We start from the raw sequence: 27203 nt of genomic DNA, 5'->3' as shown, positions 1-27203 counted from the left end.
CGAAAACTCAACTTTGTCAAACTAAGTTTAACTAAAGACAGAGTTAAAGACCCATCACATAAAATATACGACGCCCACCGCAAACTTTGAACAAGTAATTGCTTATTTACAGCAAAGCCGTTAAAAATAACCTTCATTTTATTTTATACCACGACCTATTTACAGAGATATCTCTAGTAGGCCATGTCCAAACAAATACCGTTTGTTTAATTCGTTCTTTTCTTCGCGCATCTCATATTCTCCGCGCACAAGAATAAAAACCAACTCTATCGTCAAACCATTCATTTTAACCAACCCTTACCGCTATAAGTCTTTGCAATCCCGGTGTGCGGCAACTGGTCGATCGCAGTGACATGCTCCTCTCCGCTGGCGCCCGACTTCTGCCCAATAGCAATACGTCCAGCCGTTAACGTTGCAATATTCATTCCGTCTCCAATCATCATAACGACGTTTTTCGCTCGAGTTGGATTAAGCTGAGCAAACGTATCCACCGATGACTCAATACCTTGCAAGCCATTTCTGTACCAGAATTCCTTCGTGTTCTCGGCCGGACTGACTGTGAAATAAAAAACAAAGTAAAAAATTATAAGTGCGACACAAGGGCAAAGGATATTGTATTGTACTGTCTGTATGTACGTTGTATTATTGCATTATTCGCCCGAAAGAACCCATATATAAAGGTATATTATAGTAACGGGGGAGATGGGACCCTTTTTCATTTTATTTTCTCGTCCCTTTGGTATAGTAAACAAGAACATAAAATAATTATAAAACCGTACACGACTCCCATGGACCGTTGTTAATTGTTAAAAACACGACCAGGATATTTGGATGTTATGCGCTAAAGGTGTCCCGTCTTCCCCCACCCTCTACACCAATGTAAAAATAACTTTGAACTTAGGGTAATGAGGATTGAAAAACAATTATAATGAAAAAAAAAACAGGATACAGCGATACAGCGATACAGCGATAAAGCGATAGTCGTTAAAACATATAATAAACTCACCACATGACGTCATTCGGAACGACGTCAGCAGGACAACGCTGATAAATAATGACGTCATTTCACCTAATCTAGATAACCTACAGCTAAAAGCAAAACATGTTAAAACTATTTTCTCAAATATACACTTTCTATTTTTTAAAACGACTTGAAGGTCCAAACCAGAAGAACATGTCAGACTTGTGATGTTAATTTTGGAGATATATTATATTTCTCCACACCTTATTTACTTACCGACAAACAATAGGTTATTGTATGTAAGTTTCATAGCAAACCAGCATTGGCTGTGATGGTTATGAGAAAGACGCTTATTTGCACCAAATACGTGTTAACGCGTTCCAACCAATACACTATTTGTAGTATACACTCTCTCTCTTTATTCTGCTATTTACAACAATTTGAAAAAGTTTTTTATAACAATTTATAAAATGGGGTGTATAAAATAAAACACCTGTGTTATAACGACTGTAGTTTTTTTGTGCATGCAAAGAATGAGCTAAAAACAAAAGTTAGATTCATTTATTCATTCATTAAAATGATATAGTAGGATTGAGGAAGATGGGACACATTTTCATTCCATTTTCTCGTCCCATTTGGTAATGAACAAAAAATGCAAAGAATTATAAAACCGTATCCCCACAACTCCCATAGTCCGTTGTTAATTGCTTAAAACACGATCAAGATTTGATATTATAAGCTAAAGGTGTCCCATCTTTCCCCACCCTATCATATCAATCTCAAAGTCTGGTTGCACTACACAGTAAGTACGCAGCGTAAACTGGTCGGTTTCCACGAATTATTCGCAGAACTTATACTCCTTGTGCAAGGCGCTGCTTATATACACAACTTCTTCACGCAAACAAATGCTCTTCTAAGCGCTTAAGTCGAACTTTTTTTTAATTTCTTGGCGAAAAGACAGCCTTAACGAATCAAAATCTCGTTTGGTGCCAAGTTTATACCGCAGATTGATCCAAAGATATGATACGGCGAAAGTTAAAACGGGTTTTCCCAACATAAAAAACGCCTTTCTCAAAAAAAAAATATATAAAAGAAATAAATAGTAGGGTGGAGGAAGATGGGACACCTTAGCACATAATATCCAAATAGCCTGATAGTGTTTTAAAAAATTACGGTCTGCGGAAGTCGTGAGGATACGATTTTATAGTTCTTCCTTTGTTTACTGCCAAATGAAAAGAGAAAACGAAATTAAAAGGTGTCCCATCTTCCCCCACCCTACTATATAATACACCTAGATTGTTTTTCGCTGAGTTTAAGTTGTAAACATAAATCATTTTCCTAGATTTGAGATACTTTATTTCTTCTTCCATAAAACTTTACACCAGCAGCTTACTATTAGTTTTCCTATTATAGGATTTAGTATCACTAAACACTAAACGCTAAGTTTTTGCGCTGTTTCTTTACAGTTAGGTTCCTGTAAACCTTTCATATACCACACGGAAGATATAAATAGCGCGTGATAGGTTCGTTTTAATTGATCATTTCAATGCAACGCTAATGAGTTTTTTACGATCACGTAATGTATTCGTGCTTAGAGTGCTTGTGCATTGTATACCATGCCAATATTCAAGCCCGTGTGCAGACTTAACGAGCCGCTAAAGTACTAGTTCATATCTGCCAATGTCCGGTTTATAATGAACGTTGTGTAACATACCTTCACGTTTTGCAATTTTAAACTTAAAACACTTAACTTTTTCGCCAAAATGTAGGTTTAATTTTGTATTGACGTGGTAATAAATGGATGTGAACCACAATTTCCGGTTCAACAACATTTATAATACACAGGGTGCTAGACTAGCAGTGTCAAAAGGTTGAATCCGATTTCTTCTGCTGGAAATGATTTTTTAATAAAGGTATTTTTAATAAATCTGTTAATATTACCTTGCGTTATAATTCTTTCATTACCTTCGTTTAACAATTACGTGTCAGATCTAATCACCTTATAAGTATAATTCTTAATCTTAGCTGCCTGTGTAATGGTTTAACGACGTACCAAATACCTCAGCATGCCCTTATATTAAAACGTTTTTGTTTATTATTAACTGACTATAGTTCTCGTAGAACATTTTTGTTCAATATTAACTGTCTATAGTTCTCCGTAGACCATTTTTGTTTTTGTTTAACTGACTATATTTTTTCGTAGAACATTTTTTTTCATTATTAACGGACTATATTTCTTTGTAGAACTATTTTGTTCATAATTAACTGACTATAGTTCTCGTAGAACATTTTTGTTCAATATTAACTGACTACATGCAGTTTGTCGCAAAGACTGCCCCTGTAAACGTTTTAATAATATCTCAGCTTTTATAGTTTTAGTTTAATCTTAACGGAAGAATATATAGGTATCCAAAATATTATGTATGTTACAATATACAATGAGCATGTTTTATTGTTGTATATAACTAGATTTAGGTCGTATTTAGATTGGTAAACTATTTTATTTCCTTTGATTGCATTAAGACAACGTATTCTTTTGATTCTTAGATTACAATAGAGGTACAGGAACACAACATGCTTCATACCATTGGTTAAATATAGGTTACGTCGCTGTTATGTATTAAGGTATATACCGTGAGTTCGTTTACTATATTGTTCTTAGGCTTTAACGGTCCCGTCTTTTATCCAAAATGTTATTTCTTTTTCTGCTTTATCATTAAGCATATTTTAACAACTGTTGTTTTGTTGTTACTACCCGTTTTTTCGATTTCGTAAATTCTGGTCATTTTCTTGATAGATAGTTTATTTATTTTATATATTCTGCAATAAAGTTAAAACATATAGGTAGCAAAAGGTACTTTGAGGTTGGCGTGGTGAAATACATAAACTGTGTCTAAATTGTTTTTCCAATAATAATAATTAAAAAGATTCTTTAAAACTCAAAAATTAAAACGGTGATACAATGTGTTACTTGTTTTATGATACAACGCATAAAACAGTAAGAAATTCTTGCTGCTTTTTGACAAAGTCACAGTGAAATGTAAATATATTTTGATATTGGCGGTTGGATTTATTGGACTTATGGTTAACCATTGACAAACTTAAGATATATAGTAAAGTGGGGTGGGGGAGATGGGACACCTTATCATTTTAATTTCTCGTCCAATTTGGTAGTAAACAAAGAACATTCAAAGAATTATAAAACCGTATCCTCACGACTCCCATTGACCTTGTATTTTGTTTGTTTAAAATACAAGAAGGATATTTGGATACTATGTACCAAAGATGTCCCATCTTGCCTCACCCTACTATATTTCATAAAAAAAAAACAAAAAAAAACGCTTTGAGAATTTTTTTAAAAATAGTCGTGCGAGTAAGAGAAAATTGGTTTGCAAGCTATATCGAAGTTAAATTAAACGCGGATAATAGGTAACAGACATTGGAATTTAGAAATGTTTGCAGATTGGGGTTAAAAACTGTGGGGATTTTCAATAGCGGATACGATCTATGATTTATAACCATTTCTTCGGCTTGCAATTTAACATAAAACTGGTATTCAACATAGAAATGTTTCTACGTTTATTAAATAATGTTGTTTCTATGGTAATTTGCTACCATTTTAACGATGCGGTCGCTGCAATGTATGTAGATTTCCATAGGGCAATGACGTAGTTGATGACGTATAACTTGACGGGGTTGTTCGAAGCGATTGCATCCGGCTGTTGTTGTAATTGGTGTTGACGTCACTCATGACGTCAATGTTACCGCTTGATCCACTGCTGGAAAGTTCGCGAACCTTCGTTTGTTGCTGACGTAGGAATCTGTACATTTAGGGTTATAAGTAGGGGTGGGTGTAAGATAGGACATGTTTTCATTTTGTTTTATAGTCCCATTTGGTAATAAACAGTGTTTTATTTTTATCCGTGATCCTTTTTTGTGTGTAGAAATAGTTGTGCCAGTAAACTAAATTTCCATCGAAACACACGTTTACACTAAAAAAACGTATATAAAGTAGGGTGGGGAAGATGGGACTGTTAGCATCTAAAATCCATATTTTCTAATCATATTTTTAACAATTAAAAAGATTTTTAGAGTCATGGGGCTTCGGTTGTACAACTTTTTAAGTGTTTCTTATTTACAAGAAAATAGAATAAAAATATATCCCATCTTACCCCACCCTACTATATATATTTATTTTTTTTCTATTTCGAATGATAGTTTAAACTTTAAAGGTTACCAGCACAAATATTTCTGCACACCGCAGTCTTTTTACGTTAAAGGTCACATGCAATAGCATGGCGCCTTGCCCCGAAAGGCGTCGTCGCAAATGACCTCTGGCGACCAGTGTAAGGTCAGCAAATCGTTTTATTTATCTGCAACACTGTTTTTTTTTCAAACCATTATTGAAATTAAGCCGGTGACGTTTGGCAGCTAGCAAAATATTAAAGTTTTAATCTCGTTGCAGACAAACACAGAGCGGATGTAGTTTTAAACAACGTTTTTAAACGTTGTCCAAATTTCCACTGCAATTCGGCGGCTTTACTGCAAGCGCTTGATATTAAACATCAATCAAATAGTCTAAACTCTAAACTCTAATTACTGTACCTGGCATCATACTGCACGTTTTCTATTTTCGGCTTTATTGACGTCACAATGAGGTTGACTTGGTCAGGATCATTCCCCATATAACGTATGTGGCGTAAATATGGAGAGCCTAGTTTTAGGAAGGCGACAAGCGCTTGGTACATCATTTCCGTTGCTATGTGCAGAGGGTATGACTCGCCTTTGAAAATAAATGCCATATAGAAGATAGTGCTTTTTAAAACGATAAAATAGCAACATTTGTTCAGTACGAGAAAACACACTTAATTGTAAACACCATGTGTGGTGTATAAGGTGCCCAAGCACCAAATGGTGGACAATAGGGTGCATGAAATAAACCGTTTGTAAATGATACTGTAAAATAAAACAACCATATCATAACTTCACAGTGTGTATAAAGTTTATTCACCCACAATAAACATTTCTCAAAAATTATCCAGTTTATCTCTTGGTCTAACTGGCCGCACCCCAATCTCCCATACCTTGTTGTATTAAACAGCCATGTTACAACAACAACCACTCCTTACTTTGTTTATTTCCTCCACATAACCCAATGACAGGTAGAACGATCGATCTTGCTTTAAGTTCGACATTTGCTTTGTTAAAAATATTTTTATACGAGTTGTAGAGCAACTTCCGACTGCGTTTGACGTTACTACTTTGCCACTTTGGCGTCACCACGTGTACGATGTGCACACTTGGAAGTCCTACACCAGGTGTCACCACAACCTTTAAATTAATATTTGTTGTAATTGCGTACGCAAATGTGTTTGGTTAGTTTGGGTATCAGCTTTAAAATAACCCATTTTAGTTTGTATAATACTTAGGGTTCTAACAGCGGTAGTAACTTGTTCAAACATTCAGTTGTCATAACTAGACCCAGTGGTCGACCACTTGTGTATATTAACACTATAAGTATTGTTTGTTTTTTTGACTTTAATATAATAAGGGTACTTTTACACTCTATGACTAGAAAAGGTTATATAGCCAAACTATGTACAGCGTACACGACATGAAATATATTACACCCTTTGTCCCCTACTCTTCGAGGGTATACGCAGGATTACATTATGTCATCAGAATTTCCGTTTTACCCAGTAACAATGTAACGAGCAGATGGTGCTACTCAATTCACGCTGATCACCTGTTAAATTGTGATAAATTCTATAGCAGTCGAATTTACACGTCATTTCCGGCTCTTACGTCACAATACCCACGTACCTTAGTTTCTGGCACAAGTCCTTTCATTGAGACATGAAGCTTCGTTAGTTTCGGAATCTCGAACGCTCCATGCTTCGCTACAGCCCACGCCAGCTCGCCTGTGACGTGTAAATGACTATTTGTTTCGTTTACCATGACGTCAGAATCAACGTCCGTGACGTCACCCTCCTGAACTTCGATTTTGATTCCAGTTGGCGTCATCACCTGTTATGACGTATATTAGGGTGGGGTAAAATGAGACATGTTTTCATTCTCTTTGCTCGTCATTAAGTAGTAAACAAAGAATATTAACAGGATTATATAACCGTAGCTTCACCACTCTAAAACAGCGTTGTTAATTATTTAAAACACGACCGGTCAAAATGGGTCTAAGGTGCTAACGGTATCCCATCTTACCCCACAGGTCTATAATAATATAAATTTGATAAAACCTTTCAAAAAACTACAACATAAACACATAGTCTACATAACTTTAAGACAAAACACAAATATAGGCTATACCATAGCTTAGGTGTGGTTTTACTTATAGGTACTATTCGTTACATTGTGTCGGGCTGTTAAAAATTTGGTCCACGTAACGTTTAATTAAATCTAAGCTAATCTAATTGTTGTCGCTTAAATCGATGGGAAACTTACTTTTGCCAAAAGCTTTAAGAAAAGAATATTATAAAAATATCGTGTAGAGTAGTGCATCTAGCTCCTAATTATTGCCCGTACATAATTATTTATGGTTTGATACGCACATAGTTAAATATATTGAGCATCATACACACGATATTTTTTTATATATTTTATAGGTTGGGGTAAGCTGGGACATTTTTAGCACAAAATATCTAAAAAATTCCTGAATGTGCTTTAAACAATTAACAACGGTCTATATGGGAGTCGAGAAAATACGGTTTTATAATTCTTTGATTATTCTTTATTTACTACCAAATGGGACGAGAAAATACAAACCTCAAAGTAATTCTTGTGTCTCTGCTTAAAAGTGAAAGGGGATTTAAGTTTCGGAATGTAAGACGGTTTTGAAGCAATGTCAGGGGTTAGTCGTAACCGCACGTTTGGACTTATACTTTTTGAATGGACCTGGGTGACAAAAAAACATTCAGATTTTTAGTTTTGACCAACTAATATTTTATGTATTTGAATAAGTTATATGTTAATTTAAGATATGACCTGTAAGCATTTAAAACTTATAGTTAAACATAAATTTAATCCAAGAATACTTAGTTTTGTCAAAATTGGTAAAAATAGAGCAGTTTACCCATGTTATATAAAAAAACTATACATTATCTGATTAAGGTAGGCTATATGGCGTTTACGTCTACCCACGTCCTGCTAGAAGTGTCTCTAGTTGGCATAGGTTGCGTATATATCTGCGCTGCATCGAGTAACGACCGTTCGCTATAAGTTTTGTATTAAATACAGATGGGTTGGGAAAGACGGAGCATCTTTGGCCCATAATACTCAAATATTCTGATCGTGTTTTAAGCAATTAACAACGGTCTATGGGGTTCGCAAAAATACGGTTTTATATTTCTTTGAATGTTCTTTTTCTACTACCAAACGGGACGAGAAAATAAAATCAAAGGCTGTGCCATCTTTCCCCACCCTTATAGTAGTATAGGTGAACCCCTTGCTTGAAACCAAAAATTTAGGCCAGAAGTATAACTTGTAAAGTTTACATACCCCTCGCATGGTGTCTGTTCTTGGCCTCAGCGACAAAGATTCTTCTATGACGTCATCACCGATCGCGAATCGCGGCCGCGACATTGAACTCGGCCTATAACGCGTTTCCAATTGCGGCAAGTAATCCAATGTTGGGCTTGGGCTTAATAATCTGCCTTGTGTCCTTGGTCGCTCGATGTGTGATGACGTATATGTGACGTCATAATCCGATTCGACGTAAGGTTCAGTGGCGTAACGTTTCGGCGACCGCTTTAACACGTGTCTTTCACCAGCTGCTGCGTAATGATGTAATTGTTGATTTTGTCGAAATACCTCGTTGTGACGTAAAGAATCGCTCCGAGGGAGCGGGGGTAAGAGACGATGCTTCGGGCCGTAGTAACTGTCTGTACAATAATGAATGGTCAGTGTGATTCAGACATATTTGAGTTATTGTAGGGTGCTGAGATAATATGGGACATGTTTTCATTATCTTTTCTTTTCCCATTTGGTGGTAAACAAAAAATATTTACGGAATTATGTTTAACCATATCCTCATGACTTTAAAATAGAGTCGCTATTCCAAACACGATTAGAAAATATGGGCTGCTTACGATTTCCCATTTTACCCCACAGTAATGTACGTACCAGAATGTGTCCTGTACTTTGTTGCGTCATACATCCCAGTATGACGACTTAAGGTTCCTCCTAAACTCCCGTAACCTGATGAGCCGTTTGATGACGTGGCGTCTTCAGATTCTTTTCTTGGAGAAGGACCTCTGCGCGTAACAAATCTTGAGCATAATATTGTGTTTGCATAAAGCTAGGAAATGCTAATATAAAGCATGTAATAACAGGTATACGACTTTTCGGTTATGCCTCTTTATAACCGACATTTTTACTTATATAGTTGTGGGTGGGGAGAGATAATTAGGATATTTGGATATTATGTACCTTTTAGCACATAATATCCAATTATCCTGATTGTGTTTTAAACAAATAACAACGGTCTATGGAAGTCGCGAGGATACGGTTTTATAATTCTTTGATTTTTTTCTTTTTCTACCAAATGAGAGAAGAAAATAGAATAAAAAATTGTCCCATCTTCCCCCACCCTACTATACACGGCTCAATATAAGATCGGTGGTTATCATACGGATGACGTCCGCTGCACGTTCCTATTGAAACAATTTTAATTTCACAGTGAGACTCAACATATTGAATCGTTGTCAAACCTATACTTAGGCTTATTTTCACCGTCAGGATGTGGCTTACCGGTTGAATGGTGCGTATTGATACAATGCCCGAGTATAATTATTTCTATATATAATCTCTTGGTTTCCATGGCTAATATACAAACCCTGGTGTCGGACTATAAGCGTAACTATGGCGTACTACATCGGCAATTGGAATAGCTACAGTAAGATGGGGGAAGATGGGACACTTTTTAACTCCATTTTCTCGTCCCATTTAGTAGTAAACAAAGAACATTTAAAGAAATATGAAACTATGTCCTCATGACTCTCATAGACCGTTGTTAATTGTTTAAAACACGATCAGGATATCTGGATATTATGTGCTAAAGGTGTCCCATCTTCCCCTACCCTACTATATATTAATAATTTGAAAATGAAATTGTAAATTTACACAGACGTAATTTTAACACATTTTAGACTATAGTGTTTAACCCACGTACTGTATTTTGTTATTAAGCTATACGCAAAAATATATTGTGTACGTTGACGTTCATGGTTTCCAATGAATTTTTATTAGAACTTACTGTATTCTCGCGTAGAATTCTTGTCTTGAGTTCGTTGTTTTGTAGTTGTTTTGTCGTCTGTAATTACTAGTAATGTCACTATGTCCTTTGGGATTAGTTGGCGGAGAGCAATCATAGAAATCTTGTAAACTGCTCTCAGAAAATGAGGAATCTTGTTTTTCAAGCGAGTTCCGTTTCTCCAGTGGTTTCTTTTTTGTTAGGGGTAATTCCCAATCGCTATTTTTAGACGACCCCTCGTATGAGGTGGGCAGACGGGATGGCGAACATGAATCGACAGCAGATATAAAAGTTCTTCTTGCACTTTCAACTTCGCTGCTTGAGCAATATAGAGCCAGTCTGTTCGTTTCTTTGATTTCTATGAAGTTAAAGTAATTTTAGTATCTTGTGAATATGATTACAATGCTGCCTATTCATTAGATTTTGGATTTGAACCCCAAAAGGACTGTGTGTTCGAGGTTAAAGAGCAATATGTTTAGTTTTGTTTAAAGAGAGACAGAGATAACGGTTGTCCTGTAACTTACACAAAAATATTAAACGAAACAATGTATATGTTTCTATAATATATTTAAAATACAGCATGTATCACTTTTCCTTTTCAAACGGTATAAAGAACCGACTCAGTTCCTTTAAAAGCACTTGCCTTTCACCATAACTTTCGGGTGTAATTTCTTAACCTGGTACGTTGCTTTGTGGTACTGGTGTAGCGTAATGCTGGTCACGTGTTCGTTTAACGGAACAGCTACCAGATCCTGGCTGACGTCATAATAGAAATCGAGAAAACGCTGCGCGGCCAATGGCAGTTGATCTTTGTTTGTTTTTGCGGTTGCGCAGAACAACACGCAGTTATCGACTCCTGACCATGAGATTGAAACTTGGTAGATCTAACAAATTATAAATTGGATTGTCAGCAAACGTGGTTGTGGTAAACTCGTACCCTAAAGTTGTGTGTATAATATTTACTTAAGCCTACGGTTCACGTTCATCGCCAATACTATAAAAACACAGAATTCTGCTGCATGCCTGCTGCTTAACTGTTTTTATAGGCTGTTTTCCGTTTTTTGTTAAAAATTCAAGTTAGACGCTATCGAGATATGTTTGTTTAATTTTCAATGGGACAAAACTGTAGACATTGCGCCTCTGCAGAGTAAACTAACTCATTAAATAAGTCAACAACGCACCTGTTGAATTCTTGAGAACTCTCTATAGAAACAATATAAAATGTACGCCATGACGTCAGACTCAACTTTGACCCGCAATAACCCTTCAGTGGCCGTTTCCAGGACAACAACAGACGGGCTAGAAATAGGAGGTATGACAGGAGGCGTCAAATCAGGGGGTGGTGAAGGAAAAGGGGGAGTACCGGGTCCCCCATCGGAATAATCTGTTAACATACAAATAAGAAAGTACCGTCACGCACGTTGTCTAACTACAAAGTAGGGTGAGGATAAGATGGGATACCTTTAACAAATAAAATCCAAATATACTGATCTTGTTTTAAATAATTAACAACGGACTATATATGAGAGTCGTGAAAATGCAGTTTTATAATTCGAATGATTTTTTGTTTCCTATACCAAATGAGACGAGAAAATGTATTCTAAACGTGTCCTATCTTCTCCCACTCTACTACGTATTTATTTCCTGCTCATTTTACAATACGATACATACACCCTATATGTCTTTTTAGTCCTAATATATAGACGGAGTATATATGGGTTAGCCACAGCCTCTGTATAATTTGTATAATAAACTTTTGTTGTCATAAATAAGAAGACGATTATTAGTTAAATTACACTTTTAGATTAGCTATAACATTAAAGTAAACTCACAGTTCATGGTGTGGCGGATAAAGTCTCTCTTTCGGCAGTTCGTGTAGTTACTCTTTATTATATCCTTCTTTTTTACACAAAGGTATCATCCATATAGAATTTTAGGGCCAGGTCAGTTTTAGGCGGCAAATACAATCGAAACTATTCTTACATTAACTGCTTAACTGAAAATAAATTTTCCTTAAATATTTTTTTCCTAATTTTCTTAATAGTTAGCATTTTAATTATCTTGTTTTATTTAAGAAACTTGAACCTCGAAATTCGAACCTATACCTAACAACTGTGTTTAAATTATCAAACAAATCGTCTTCTAACAAACCAGTATGAAACCAACCACTCATGCGCGGTGCAGAGCAATTAAATTTTAGCGCTTGTTCTCTCCGTTGTGTGTGGTGATTGTACATCATCAATATTTCATTCCCAATCGCTAACGATAAAGCAAAACACCGTTTCAACCACACCGACGTTGGTGCGTGACGTGTCCGATGACGTACAAGCATATTGCGGTTTCGTTTCTGTCGAAAATTTGCATGAACTATATGACGTAATATAATCCCCAAGCTCGAATGCTTTTGTTTAATTAAAAAACATAAAAAAATAATCTATCGCATTATAGTTCTATATGTAATATATTCATTCTGTTTGAAAACTTTGTTTTATTTCATATTTTAGTACGTTTATGCAGGGTCATACATACGGTGTTTTTAAACTGCTAACGAGAAGCAACGCATTCTATTTAGATAGTGCAACTTTGGACAGTGCCTGTAAAACGAAACTGTACATTAAATTGTCGCATTATTGAACGTTAAGCTTTATAGCTGTATATCATTTGCTTAATTATCAAAAGTAATTTCTAACCCAAGGCTGTTGGCGTAAATACCGACTTCTCTACTGTTCGCCATGATCAAAGAGAGATTAGATTTAATTATTTATTAAAAGAAACGCTTTTCTGACATTATCTTGCGGTATCTTAACTTTAAACTCGGTATAGACGTATTCACGCATTATTTCACGTTAGTAGCCTACATACGAAAGCCACTGCTAAAACTATACCACAACTAAAGTAATATAACAAGGTGAGCGAAGATGGGAAATCTTTAGCACATAATATCCAAATATCCTGATCGTATTTTAAACAATTAATAACGGTCTATGGGAGTCGTGAGGATATAGTTTTATAATTCTTTGAATGCTCTTTGTTTACCACTAAATGAGACGAGAAAATAGAGTAAAAGGTGTCCCATCTTCCCCACCTTACTATGTAATAGATATTAACCAAACGTTCTGCTTTTAATCAGCAAGGCGCAATATTTCTAGAACTACGATCACTGCCTTTTTGATATAACCTTAACTAACGTGTGCTCACATTAGCCTACAAGAGATTTTTGTTTTGTTCTTTCAACAATAACATTTTACAATATTAAAGTTTTGTCAAAGATAATCCTTTTTCAAATTGTTGATAAAACCACTATATATATATCCATAAATATCACTAAGATTCCAGAATACAACCCAACTTTCAGCGTCCACTTACACCCATACTGCGCATGCGCAAAGCGGTAGCGAGTTGGTCTTGTCTCTTAGTAACAGCAACAGCGACTGTTGTGCACAAATATGAATAATTGAAACTGATGCAGAGAAACCACTTACGGCGAGTTTTGTTTTGGTTTCTAGTGTCCATATGTTTCAGTTATAATAAACAACAGAAGTCCTAATCTCATGATTATCTGCTTCTCAAATTTCGTAACTTGACATAAAATTCTTTGAGTACGGCGTACTTAAATATTTCTACTTGTATCTATACTAAATTAGTTGAACTGTATTAAATGCAACGGTGTCGTATTTAAGTAATATTCCAATACTAAACCATCTTTCCAAACCTGTGTTGTCATAAACTGAGACAAAACCTTTCCAGAATCGAAACGTTCCGGAATAATATACTCGAATGTGTTTCTTATTACGTCACAATACCTGCCGTTGCACTGTAACAATGACTTGGGGTCGCTTGAATGGCGTATATACCCTTTAATTTATGAGTCGCGGTTGGTTATTGTGTAATTTGGCCTCTCGTAAAATGATGAATAGACTGTGTACGTCTAAGCCATAATAGTAACGGTGGTATTGTTTACTTTTGCGCAACGATTTCTTTGTATGAGTATATAGTTCGGATTGTTAAAAATGTAAAAGATACAATTGCTTTTTTGTTTTTTGAAAGACAGCTGCAGCTAATTGTGTAGTACAGCGTATTTATTATATCAATAGACAAGGTTTCAGGTTACGCTTTTTTTTAAGTTGAATTGTGTTAATGTGTTCGTCTTACACTTACAGGGTGTGCTTACAAAGCTTTATTATTCGTCATGTCACAACTAAAACGAGACAACTCGTTTTACACCGAATCGCGTTGAATCTATTTGGAATTCACGAAATATCTTTAAGACTTTCGCCAGATGTTTACTAATCGTTTCTGATATACTTGGTGAGACATAAAATTCTAAGTTAATTCTCCTCAGTCTTAAAACTGCTGCTACGGTTCGAAGCAGACGTGACGTAGTGACGTCATAGTGAATAGTTCGCTTGAGTAAGCATGGTGGTCTGCTGTAAGCCCAGCATTTGTTACGGACATTCGAGGTTCACAAGGCAGCGATAAACAAATGCCACACGCTAGCTATGGAGAGTGAACTTGAGCTAATTGAAAAGTTGAAAACTCTTTGCGACCAGAAAGGTGTAGAAAAGCAGCCACAAGAATCTGCTGTCATTTTGCATAAGCTCGGGAAAATATACAGACAGAAAAGCCCAGACATGCTGAGCCTAATAAGAAGCGCCGCTTTATTTGCTGGAGCTAAGCTTCGAAAACCAGCTAACCTGGATGAAGTTAACGATGATTTAAATGAGCTGTGCTTGCATCTACGTCAGTTGTCAGACTGTACAGATAAAAATGCGTCTTTGATGGATATTTCTGAAGAGGTGTCGCAGAAAATACAAAGCCTACGCAAGCAAACTGCCGTTGAATTACAAGCATTTTCTTGTATTGAAAGAATGGACACTAAATCTTCACAAATCTCCCTGGAGAGACAAAGAATATCTGCCGTTAGAAAACTGCTTGGTACAATCACTCAAGAATATGTTTCTATAATGAGATTTATTGCACAAAAAGTCTTAGATATAATTGGCGTGCCGCCTTATTCGACAAAGTTCGCTATAGTTGGATTGGGCTCCCTTGCAAGAGGGGAAATTACTCCATATTCAGATTTCGAACACGTCATAGTATTAAATGATGACGTCATCAAACGTGAGGGGTCAGAGACTGTCATTCAGTTTTTTAAGTGGTTCTCTGTACTGTTTCACGTTGTAATAATTGGGCTCTGTGAGACCATAATACCTTGCGTTGCTGTGCCCACGCTTAACAACTCGTCGAGTAAACATTCATGGTGGTTTTACGATGCAAAAACCCCGCGCGGTATTGCACTCGACGGGTTTTTACCTCACGCTTGTAAACTACCGATCGGTAGGCAGCAAGGTACCACACTTAAACCTTGGAAAACGGAACTGATCAAACCGGTGAGCGAAATGTTAAAATACTTGGAAATTGAACAAGATTTAAAGAACGGTTATAACCTTGCAGATGTGCTGTCGCGGCCATGTTTCATATTCGGCAGCAAAGACGTGTATGATAAGTATGCCTATAAAGCCGTTGAAATTAGAAGGCTTAATGACTTTAAAAACAACTTTAAGGATTTCGAACGAATTCTTGAACGAGATCTCAAGTATAATTCCACTGAAACCCATTTAAAAAATGCGATCTTTAGTGGGAAGTACGTCGTAAAACAGCTTGTGTATCAAGGCATCGTTCTATTCGTTGCCGGACTAGGGCGCATTTATGGCGTAGAGGGACTTTCCAGCTTTCAAATATTGGATGATCTCAATTCCCAAGGTGTACTGGACCACGAAACTATACATTGTCTGGAATATGCTGTGGCTGTCGCATGCCAGTTACGGTTGAAATTGTACAGCGATCAAGGCAAACAGAATGATTACATTACAGCGTTTGGTGGGCAATTGGTTTTTGAAAAGCTCATTTCTGCTATTGGTCTCTACAGTCTAACTGAATACTTCAACACAGCAATGACTTTGCAAAAGCAACTAAAAAATGATTTTCGCAAACCTGTGTCCATAAAACATTCCTCTGCACGCCTTACTAATGGAATGTTAATGCATAAGGTACACATCTGAATAATCTAGAATGATAAATATAGTAGGGCGGGGGAAGATGGGACACCTGTTCGTTCTATTTTCTTGTCTCATTTGAAAGTAAATAAAAGAAAATTCAAGGATATGAAACCGTCACCTCACGACTCTCATAAACCGTTGTTAATTGATTTAACCACTGTCAGAATATTTGGATATAATGTGCTGAAGGTGTCCCATCTATCCCCACAATACTATATGAATGCTACTTATTTTATCCTGGCAGGGCAACTTTAAAAGTGTTCTATTTTATACGTGTCCGCTTACCAGTTAGCACATATGGAACTTTAAAAAAAAGATTTGTTTAAATTGCATGTCAGTTTCAACGACCTTCAAGTGCTTGAGTTAAAACTTTTACTTGTACAGCTTAAAACTTGCCAATTAAAATCCATGACACACACGCGGGTCTTTAAGACCCACAGCTAAATTATATATAGTAGGGTGGGGGAAGATGGGACATCTTTTCAATCTATTTTCTCGTCAAATTTGGTAGTAAACGAAGAACATTCAAAGAATTATAAAACCATATCTTCACGACTTCCATAGACCGTTGTTAATTGTTTAAAACACGATTGGGATTTTGGAAATTATGTGTTAAAGGTGTCCCATCTTCCCCCACACTACTGTATGTAATATATAAGTTGTTTTTCACTTTTAATGCAAAATACTAAAAAGACCGCACAATGAAATTGAAACAGCGGGATAAATTTCTTTTTGTATCTAATAAGATCAGCTGGTATTGCAAACAAATTGTTCTTTAGGCAAACATTTTTTAGATAATCGACCGTTTTATTATTTATTATGCCGAATCAATATATATACCAAACTGCCTTAATTTGACACCTATACACATTATATGTACAAACCGTTCATTTTGGTGCCAAATCCAAAAACGTTAACATCCAAATGATTTCTCTGTAACACGTTTTTATTATTTTTTAACTTTTGTATTGAAGTAAATACATTTTTTTGTGAAAAAGTTGTCTTAAATGTCGTGATCGAAACTTTGGGGTAAATTTTACCCTCCAGTAAATTCCCAGACTTCCTTCGTTGTTATTTGTAGTGCGGAAATCCCCGATAGTTTCGATTGTTAAACTTTGTGGTTGAAGTGATTCGAGTATTGGTACAACGTTAAATGCGTAGGCGTGTAGTTATCTTGCATACAGAATATTACTGCGTTATGGCATGTGTTAGTTTGGTTTGGGGAAGTGAAACCAGTAAAGATTAGGTTATGAAAAAGCCCCGAATGTAATATACTACTTAATTAGATACGAATATACTAATACATGTTTGACACGGATATACTAATTCTAATACATGTAGTAGGGGGAAATGGTACACCGTTTCATTCTATTTTCTCGTCCCACTTGGTAGTAAACAAGAACATTCGAAAAATATAAAATCGCCTCACGGCTTCCATAGACCGTTATTAGTTATATTTAAAAAAAAACAATCAGGATATTTAGACATTGTGTGCTAAAGGTGTCCCGTCCTCCCCCCATTCTACTATATGTGTTATGCCATATCAGAAACACACACGTTGTACTTGCTCGTTATTGTATATTCAAAGTATATAGTTTGTTACGAGAGGGAGAAGTGGCTTGTTGGTATAACCTCGGTGGCCACGAAAATGAGTCACTATTATAACGATCCTGTTTCCCATTTAACATAAAAAAACACACCCATAATACACATTAGACCTTAACTCCAAATATAACTTGATTACGCCACCTGGGGTGTAGTTGTTTACGTCATTTAATAACAGCTTTGCTATACAGGTCCGCTTAGCCCCTGGCGTTTTAACGAAAGCGTCAATATTTCCCGTAGCTCACTCGCTTTGATCAATTTGCCAGAACGCATTCATCAAGCTTTACGTATATATTAGAATAATTAGATGGCTGAAATTAAATTATTGCTCGCAACTCTTTGCTGCGTGGTCTGGACTTCGTGTGCTGCTAGCAACTGTTCAGTGGCTTTTTACCCGATGACCGCTTGCTTAGATGATGGATCGAGGTAGAATAAGTATTTGTTGCTGTGTGCCTGAATGTTGCTTTATTTGTTGAAAGTTAAGGGTAGATGGATTAGTCAATGTAAACATAAGGTTACATAATAAGTTTAAACGTTTGTCTATTTTATATACTTCGAGAATTTATTTTGAGTATATATAGTATAGGGTGTGGAGAGACGGGACACTTCAGTGGGGGAGACGGGACACTTTATTACACAATACCCAAATATCCTGATCGTGTTTCAAACAATTAAAAACTGCCTATGAAAGTCGTGAGGATACAGTTTTATAAATCTTTAAATATTTTTTTTTGTTTACTACCAAAAAGGACGAGAAAAATAGAACGAAAATGTGTCCCATATGTGGTCCCATCCTACTATACAATAACTAAACGGTATTTGAAATACAAAAAAATGCAGGAAATGTTTATAAAACACTAAAACTTATATAAATTTTATACGTGGCATATCTTATACGTGGCATATTGAAGGCGTTTATGATCGGGTTCTTGCGATTGATGTTGTGAGAAATCGACATAATGTTAAAACGCTTACGAAAAAACCACTATCATAAACACAGTTATGTACACGAAGTTCCATGTCTTTGAAAGTGTATTATATGTTACAGGGCTTAGGTAAATACTTGATCAAGGCAATTCTTTACGTCGTGTAAATTCTAGTTTAAAGTCAAAATAATTGTAAGTCAGTTGAGATACACAGACATAATCTGGGAATCGTTTACTTTAAAAACACTTTGCAAACTTTCATAGTTTGTTGAGGTTATGAAATTAATATAACTATAATTGTCAATTGTTCACTTGGCCGTTAGATTGTAAAATTGTGTTTGTAACCACACATGATGTTATTATAACGGCACAAAAGAAATTAAGCATACACAATATATTTTGTGTAAGTTTTTATTTTAAAATATTAACTTTTCGATTAGCACACAAAAAAATATTACATAAAGCTTGCAGAGTAATATTGGTGAATTACTCAGAATGAAACTTTCTCAATACCAGACGTAATCCCGTCATCGTGGCTACGTCATTTTTTGATAGTTATATTTTATTTGTTACTAGTACTATAAAACCTTTGGTCCACGCTTCATGACTTTTTAAGTTAAAGGTATCAGATAATGTACATGCGAAGTATCATTACATTATAGCGTGTCGCCACTGTAAAGGGGTAGACACAATACTTTTTATTTAAACAATGAAAAACGTGGCAAAAAAGGAACAAAGCATGAAAAATACGCAAACAAAACATGGATCGAATCTGAACAAAATACATAAAAATAAAAATATTTTCTATCCGTAGGCATACGAAAAACAGAAAAATACGTGAAAATGAAAACCTCGGGATATATAAATAAATAAAAAAAAAAAAAATATTGTGTTAAAAAAATTCTCATGTTTCCGTTAGTTAATGGTAAGTACACAAAAAATGAAAATTCCTGTATAAAAAATTAGCACATAAAAATTCTTTTGTTAAAAAAGCGGACCCCGTCTATCCCGAATCATTATATATTTTCTACTCGTGCTGTTAATAATTAAAATGTAGAATCAAGAGGCTACTGTTATATGGTTTTGTTAATATTCTTTATCACTACCAATTAGGACAAGGAAATAAGAAAACATGTACCATCTTACCCCATTCTACTATATGTACCACCAATATTATACAAAAAACCTTAGTCCCGCGTATGCTTTACAAAACTTTTACAACAGTTGCAACTTTTACAACACTTTGTTGCAAACATCTTATTGTAAAAAAATTGATAATGCTGAATTTGGCCAATTTAAAAAATTTCAACTTATAATTTCCAGGTCGGCGTACATTCAATTCGAGGACTGTGTTACAGAAAATAGCCGAGTTAGATTTGCGTGGGTCGACATAGTACCAGTATCGCATCGGAAACGACCAACTAACTCTGCTGACCATGGTTCTGTGAAATGGTCCGAAATATCAATACCACGTAAGTTGCTACGTCATCATATTTTTAAACTGTGTATAGAATGGCGGGGTAAGATGAGACATGTTTAATTTGATTTTTTACTGTTTCTTAATTAATAAGCAAAACACATTTACCGTACCTCACCGCATATCCTTACGAATTTAAAAATTCTTTGTTAAATGGTAAAACACGATCAGAAAATGCGGTATTTGGGTGCTAACACTGTTCCATTTTACCAGTAGTATAACTTATGTTTTCCACTAGGGTGGTTTCCAAGAGGCGGTCGATTGACTGTGTTTTACACAAAAGATGAGAATCGCATGGAAGGTATCCAGATGGTAGTACCGAGATGTCGTAACTGATTCTTTGGTACAAGTTATCCGTGATACTGATACGAAACATTCTCTTTGTAAAGAATAGTTCCAGTGTAAAGAACAGATCCGAAAAATTAGAGTACCATATGGAGAATTAAGATAAACGCACCATTAGTGAAAAAACAACAAAGACGATCTGAATGCTTTGTATGCCTCGCTTCTATGAGTGTTAAAATAAGAATATTTAAAAGGCTAAGTTTTACATTGTAAATCGATTGTTGTTTATTGTTCAACTACGAATAATGCATGTACTCGATTTTTGCAACATTTCATCTGTGATTTGCGCACCAACTTACCTGTGTTTTTGGAAAATCATCGTCGTATGACATCACAATATTGTATAAAATAAAGTTTCAAAAAACGATTGAGGATTTATATTATATATAAGAAAAGAATGTTTTAATAAATGGGACTTAATAGTAAATTGCTTATTACTACTGCATCAATGTAAATGATGTCGTTTTATAGCAGTGGTTCTTAAACTTTTTTCTATGCTTTACCCTTTTAGTCGAGTTTCTATCAGACCCAATATGTAACATGGCCCTCATTTTTTAAAAAGCAAAAACAACAAATTACAATAATTATATTTAATGCGAAAGAAGTGCTAGCTTTTAGCAACGATTTGTTCAATGTCTGGTAAAGTACTCCGATCGGCACATTATTTCTGCCCCGTCAACTGATGTGGATTTTGATTGGTAGCTTATTACCCTTTAAATACAAAGATATTTCACCCCCAAGGGGTAAATTTACTCCAATTTAAAAAATACTATTTGTTCCAGCTGCCCTCCCTATAAAAAATTCCAGAAATAGAAGTTTCTTGAATCTTCAACAACAACATTTACAGTTTGTTTTTGGAAAAGTAAGTGAAGAAATTCTGTTTTTAAAATCGTGCTTGGTCTTATATTATGTGCTTAAAAAGTGATTAGTTTTATTTTATTTAAAAGTCATTTTTTTCTCTGAAAATATGTTGTTTAAAAACTTTTACTTTACAAATTCAATATAATTGTTTTGTGGAAAGTTTATAAATTATAGATTTGAAAGTTAGTTTTATGTTAGTGAGGTATTCCTCATCGTCGCATTTGTCATGCAGATAATGCGGATTACATGCATTGCATAAGTTTTCATGTGAAACTAAAATACTAAAAAAAAGAAACTTAATAAATATAAGTTTTTTTTTATTTTTTTTCCGAAATTTTGTTCCAGTCTCTGCTGTTGTTTGAGATCAGCATCGAATGAGAGATGAGAGGATTAATAGATTCTAAAGATGGAGGAGACTTTGCTCCAGGAGGAAGAGGAGCTTTGTGTGATGTTGGAGTATAACGTCTGTCTATCGGACCTAGATGTAAAGATGTTGTTATAAAGATTTTATATAGGAAAAATGATTAATATTTGTTTTAAAATGTTTGTGATATGTTAATTTTTGAATTTTATGTGTTTTATCTAGTCAAAAAGTTATCTATTTATATCAAGGTTTTTTAAACAAAATGACATAAACTCCTTAGTGTGGGCACGGGCCATGATTATTTTCTTGCTTTTTTCTGTACCGAAAACACGTTTACAACACAATCAAGTGTTTAAGATTAAAAAAAATAATTAAAAAAACATATATTTCACATTAAAATAAAGTTTCTTTATGCTTTACTGAAAATTTATGAAAAAAATGAGTAAAGTTACCTTGGCTATCTGGAAAATTTAAACCATATGTTGTTTCGAATCGATTCCAAGGCCCAACTTGAACAGGTTCAATTTCATCCATTGTGGGAAACGATAAGTCATATTTTATGTTGGAAATCCTGAATATTATTTTGATGAATTGGTAAGTACAGGGAAGGCAACAATGGCTGAAAACTGAGGGCGATTGTACAAAATTTAAAGAAAATTAAAAAAGGTCAAATTCTTAATCTTGCCTAGGCATTTCTCGAGGAAAAGTTTAAATAGCTTACAGCGCAATTACATTATAAAAAACACCTGTAGCATTACATACAGGCAGCTTTTGTGATATACTTGAAGTAACACAACGGACGGGCATAAGATTTGTTCACCCACAAAGTTACACAGGTAACTCTTAAGCAGGTGTGTGAAATAGAACAAACAGAAAAAAGGTTATAATGACTGCCGTTGCCCGCCACACAAATCAGTTACACTCTTTCATCCATTAAATCATTCAATAATTTTTTATGGTTTAATTAAAAGTTGCGCGGTAAACCTAAATAAAAGGTCGCCCATCCATTACCAATATCGCCTATCTTTAAGAAAATGACAGACATTAAAATCTGACACCCTGGGGTGTTGTTACGCTGCACGATCTTACCCGCTAGAATAGAAACAATATAATTAAAACAACTCACGGTTTACTTGGGTCATCAGGATGAATTCTTCCCACTTGACAAACATAAAGACCCGGAGTTGTCTGTCCTGTTATTGGTGCTCTGTGATGTAATGATTCATTTTACTTTTCCATTTTCAATTGTAAACATTGCCTGTTTTCGTTCCAGGGAAAACGACAGTCGTATAACATGGGTGTTCTGTAACTTCTGTTTCATACACTTAGTGCCAGCTTACCAGTTACCAAGTATGTTACTTTGTGGGTGATTATTTATTTTTGAATGGCTGGTAATTTGAACACTCATCAGTGACTTGCTTTGAAGTTGTTATGCAGTCACATAGTGATAAATAAATATGTAGTAGAAATATGTGTTGGGTAAATTTTTTCGAACACCAAGTTGCAAAATCAAAGAATTTTTTAATAGGACCTTAGTTAGCCTGCATATCTTTGTTATATCTATACGGTTATAATTTAATAAACTAGTGAACAAAATTACTAAATATAGAAGTTGTTATTACAACCTCATTCTCCCAACATCATTAACAGTAAATTGAGGATGTCTGTTTGTGAATTCCCTCAGTTTAATAGCATCAGCAATACCAGCCATTATTACACAATTTATTTAAACTAGAATTCTAATAAACTACATACAACCAAAAATAAATTCCTTTTAGAAAGTCAACGCATAATAAATTCCAATATTTTTTAATCTGGTTGATTTCGCAAACTATAACAAAAAAAAATTACCAACTAAAGCACTTTAATTTAAACTGCAAAAATAAACCATTTAAAAAAAATTTAAATGCAGTTTTTTTTTTCTTTAATTTCAAACCTGACTTTTAAGTACATTTATAGATCTATCCCTTTACACCTGATTAAATCACCTATCTTAGTTTTAATCAATCTGTCACAAAAATCAATCATACACAGTCATATTCAAACAATCTAAGTATATGAAACCAAATTATGCCAACCACAAGTTTTATTTACAGAGCCAACAAACACACCAGTTTAAATGGCCAGCATACACAATGGGTAACAAGTCAATAATAATTAAACCTTACACTGATGGATGTTCATCATAATCAAACCATTGTGTTGTAACATTACCCTATTGTTATGTCATTGATACATCAATGAAGAAACAGTGAGAAGGTCGTTTCAACAATGGATCATTGTTTTATCATAAAAGAATTCTGCCGCTGTTGTTGCCAAGCAAAATATAGGAACTGATATTGTATGATATAATTAATCTAAATTTAATTGAAACCGCGTTTTGTCTGGAGTGCAGAAACACTTCCTTACATCTGTATTACGTGAAAAAAATAATTTTAGTAAAATATAAAAGACTTCCATTGTTTTAATACCTTATCTATGTTGTATAATATTTATTTGGAAGTTTAATGTTCTTGACCTTTAATGTCTGTTAGAAAATAGAAATACAGTGTTGCTTGTTTGTAGTGCATAGAGACTGTTATGTATTTTAATGTGTAGGTTTTAGTAAAATATAAAAGCTTAAGTTGTTTCAATTGTGTTGTCAATGCTTTACACTTCTAACATTTATTGACCATTGCAGATTTTTTGCTAAACCCCTTATCAAACGTATCAAAACTAATCTAAAACAGTCATGAAACAGACATTTTGTTACACATAATAGCTAGGGACTTCTTAAGCATTTTTTGCATTGAAGAACAGTTATACACCTTTATAATACCACTTTTTTAAAGGACATTTTATCTTTAGTAATCCCTGGGATAAAAAAACTAAACATATGTTGTCAGAACTCAGAATTTAGCTGTTTGGGTCAAAATCACCACCCAAAATCAAGAACAATTCTATTTTATAATGTGAAAACATCTACACTAGTATTCCAATAAATATTCAGGGCCCAGGGATTAAGGTAAAGTAGTTCTTACCTTTCGGGTAAATTTCAATATCATCAAAAACTCTGGTCCAGATCTTCTAGTCATAACAACATCACATAGAAATCCCATATTTGAAAACAATGCCTTGATCTCATCTGGTTTATTCTCCTTGATCACAACCAAGTACAACACACCCCTAAACATAGAAAACTTTGTTTCAAGAGCGTGTATAGTTATTTTGTTGTATATGGGTGAGGCCATGCGCATGCAGTATATAACACACCAAGGCACATGTATGAAGAGTTGGCCCATTATCCCTAAAAAGTATATATATATAGAAAAAATGAAGCAAGAAGTTGTTTTTAAATTAGCAATGTTGTTGTTCTTAAAATATGAAGTTTATAAATATTATTACTATTACATTGGGCAATTAATAAGGCTAGAAATTTAGAAAAAAACAACACTTTTGTTTAATCAGAACTTTAAAAAAAAAACACAGTTTATACACAATGTTTATAAATATTCATCTGATGCCTAAGTCTAATCCTTATACTCATGATTAAGCCTTACATAAGCTACTGTTACAACCATTGAGCTACAGCTTCTATTGCTACCGTTAAACTTAAACACAACAAAAATATTTAGATTACAGTTTTAAATAAAAAAATTATTTAAACATTTTGCCAAAAAGTGGATCAGAAATTTATTTATTCTCTGGGAATATTCTTTTAAAAATTCTTACTTGTCAGATAACAGAGTTGGAACAAGTTGAAAAAATTTGTCCATTACTTCCCTTCCATGCATTCCACCTGCCCACGAAGCAGTGATGCCAGATCCTTTTATTTCATCCGATGGAGTGACCACATATGGGGGGTTGAAAATCAGAAGGTCAACACTGTTCTTCAGTTTTGGCAACAAACCACTGACCTGAGTTGCAAAGGTTTATTTTTGTAAATATTGTATAATAACACAGCGAAAAATTAGGCTGGGAAAAACCATATTTTGGTGCAATGTATTTTGTTGGTGGGAATAGAAAACACATTAATTAAGATGAGTTAACAACTTAACATTAAATAATTTTAAAACAGGTTATTTGCTGGGCATCATAGGATTGTAAAACAGGTGTAAACTTTACTGACAATAAAGGTGCTCCAATTTACACTCACATGCAAATAAGGATAAAAATTAAATGATCAAAAAAACAGTTAAAAAAAAGACAAAAACTTGAAAATTATAAAATTATAAAGACTAACCAAATCTGTAACAACTACATTCACATTTGCTTTGTTCACTTTAAATGTTTCGTTTGAACATAAAGCAGCTCTGTGGTTGCGATCTGTACAACTGGTAAAGGACACTTAATTAGTAAGCAAAGGCATAAGTTATACTTTTGTTTAATATATTGTTAATGTAATAAATTAATAAAACTAGTAAACTGCTACTCTAAATTGAAATTATTCCTGTAACTCTTGCTTTTAACTTTTTGATTGGTCATTTACAGACATATCTTGTATTCCGCGAGGTGGTGCTCTCTAAATGTAAAATTACAAGAGGGTTTTGTACGTGAAAAAACGTTTCGCTTGATATGCTCAATAATCTAATTACTACTCTAGCTGACATTGGTCTTAAAGGAGCTGACATGATCATATAGGCAGAATAGCAGTCCTCTGGCTACCATTAAAAAATGGTTACCCCTACTCGAAACATTACTTTAACTTACAAATATAGAGCAGAGTTTCCCAATATCTTTGAAACAAAAGCTGAAACAACACCAGATCCAGAACCAACTTCAACAGTAATGGTTGGTCTGTGGAAGGAAACAATTTTTTGAATAAATTTAAATAATTTGTCCTTACATGACAAGGCAAACAAAGTGAGGAATGTCCTACCATGGGAAAGCAATGGAATAACTTGCATAGCAACCACAGCATAACATTAGTGTAATATTTCATACTCTTTGATTCCGCTTATCACATATATGTAAATTTGTGGGTGATTGTTTAGGTAATCCTGTCGCTGGTGACCAGTGAAAATTTTGGTCTCAAAATGTACTTTACGTCTCCCTGATACCCGCTGTATAATTTTTTTTTGAAAAAACTCGGGCGTTCGTGTCGAAAATTAACTTTGAAACTGCGCGAAAACGTGCTGCGTCACCGTAATTCGCCTGACTTGCGTAAGGTTAACGATTTATTACGTCACATTAGCGATATGTTACGTCACAGTAGTGACATATTACGTACGTTACAGCATGTTATAATCGTGTTTTTCGCACTGTTTTATGTTAGGGAAAACCCCAAGTCCTAACCCTTAACCCAACCCTAACCCCTACGTTTAACCCGTAACCTCTAAATCCAAAAAACTAACAAATTAC

General features: G+C 34.7%; 5 protein-coding genes and 1 long non-coding RNA gene across 7 annotated transcripts in view; 3 read left to right on the top strand and 3 right to left on the bottom strand.

Moving 5' to 3' along the window:
* The window catches only part of LOC100176308 (alkaline phosphatase, tissue-nonspecific isozyme), a 6958-nt gene extending 5846 nt beyond the window's left edge, over nucleotides 1-1112 (bottom strand). Inside the window, exons 1-2 of the mRNA XM_009864126.3 lie at nucleotides 1007-1112; nucleotides 302-556 (exon numbers count right to left, since the gene is read on the bottom strand). Of these exons, the coding sequence (XP_009862428.1) occupies nucleotides 302-556; nucleotides 1007-1064 (313 nt within the window). The 5' untranslated portion in view covers nucleotides 1065-1112. The remainder of the gene's footprint in view (nucleotides 1-301; nucleotides 557-1006) is intronic.
* A 3256-nt stretch (nucleotides 1113-4368) lies between these two features.
* LOC108951039 lies at nucleotides 4369-12291 on the bottom strand. The gene is made up of 11 exons (XM_018817606.2): nucleotides 12059-12291; nucleotides 11408-11610; nucleotides 10870-11110; nucleotides 10230-10584; nucleotides 9098-9228; nucleotides 8474-8856; nucleotides 7742-7870; nucleotides 6785-6988; nucleotides 6091-6292; nucleotides 5567-5744; nucleotides 4369-4782 (listed from the first exon to the last, which is right to left on the bottom strand). The coding sequence occupies exons 1-11, from the start codon at nucleotides 12063-12065 to the stop codon at nucleotides 4581-4583; spliced, it is 2235 nt and encodes a 744-aa protein (XP_018673151.1). The 5' UTR covers nucleotides 12066-12291; the 3' UTR covers nucleotides 4369-4580.
* Nucleotides 12292-14186: 1895 nt separating this feature from the next.
* LOC113474264 lies at nucleotides 14187-16803 on the top strand. The gene is made up of 2 exons (XM_026834641.1): nucleotides 14187-16276; nucleotides 16624-16803. The coding sequence occupies exons 1-2, from the start codon at nucleotides 14726-14728 to the stop codon at nucleotides 16645-16647; spliced, it is 1575 nt and encodes a 524-aa protein (XP_026690442.1). The 5' UTR covers nucleotides 14187-14725; the 3' UTR covers nucleotides 16648-16803.
* A 1023-nt stretch (nucleotides 16804-17826) lies between these two features.
* Nucleotides 17827-21007, top strand: LOC100175743. The gene is made up of 3 exons (XM_002119414.4): nucleotides 17827-18316; nucleotides 20140-20288; nucleotides 20532-21007. Exons 1-3 carry the CDS (start codon nucleotides 18198-18200, stop codon nucleotides 20627-20629), a joined length of 366 nt encoding a protein of 121 aa, XP_002119450.1. The 5' UTR covers nucleotides 17827-18197; the 3' UTR covers nucleotides 20630-21007.
* Nucleotides 21008-21412: 405 nt separating this feature from the next.
* LOC113474495 lies at nucleotides 21413-22199 on the top strand. Its single transcript, XR_003396156.1, has 2 exons — nucleotides 21413-21500; nucleotides 21845-22199. It is a non-coding gene; the product is annotated as an uncharacterized LOC113474495 (long non-coding RNA).
* LOC100181953 (hemK methyltransferase family member 2-like) overlaps nucleotides 21607-27203 on the bottom strand; it is a 7422-nt gene continuing 1825 nt past the window's right edge. For both annotated transcript variants that reach the window (XM_009864124.3, XM_009864125.3), the window contains exons 4-9: nucleotides 26086-26176; nucleotides 25575-25759; nucleotides 24884-25028; nucleotides 22990-23070; nucleotides 22316-22434; nucleotides 21607-21977 (exon numbers count right to left, since the gene is read on the bottom strand). In XM_009864124.3, the coding sequence (XP_009862426.1) occupies nucleotides 23005-23070; nucleotides 24884-25028; nucleotides 25575-25759; nucleotides 26086-26176 (487 nt within the window). In that variant the 3' untranslated portion in view covers nucleotides 21607-21977; nucleotides 22316-22434; nucleotides 22990-23004. The remainder of the gene's footprint in view (nucleotides 21978-22315; nucleotides 22435-22989; nucleotides 23071-24883; nucleotides 25029-25574; nucleotides 25760-26085; nucleotides 26177-27203) is intronic.

The sequence above is a fragment of the Ciona intestinalis genome, chromosome 1 (genome assembly GCF_000224145.3).
Source record: "Ciona intestinalis chromosome 1, KH, whole genome shotgun sequence".
Lineage (NCBI taxonomy): Eukaryota > Metazoa > Chordata > Ascidiacea > Phlebobranchia > Cionidae > Ciona > Ciona intestinalis.
This window is presented reverse-complemented; position numbering and strand designations above follow the sequence as displayed.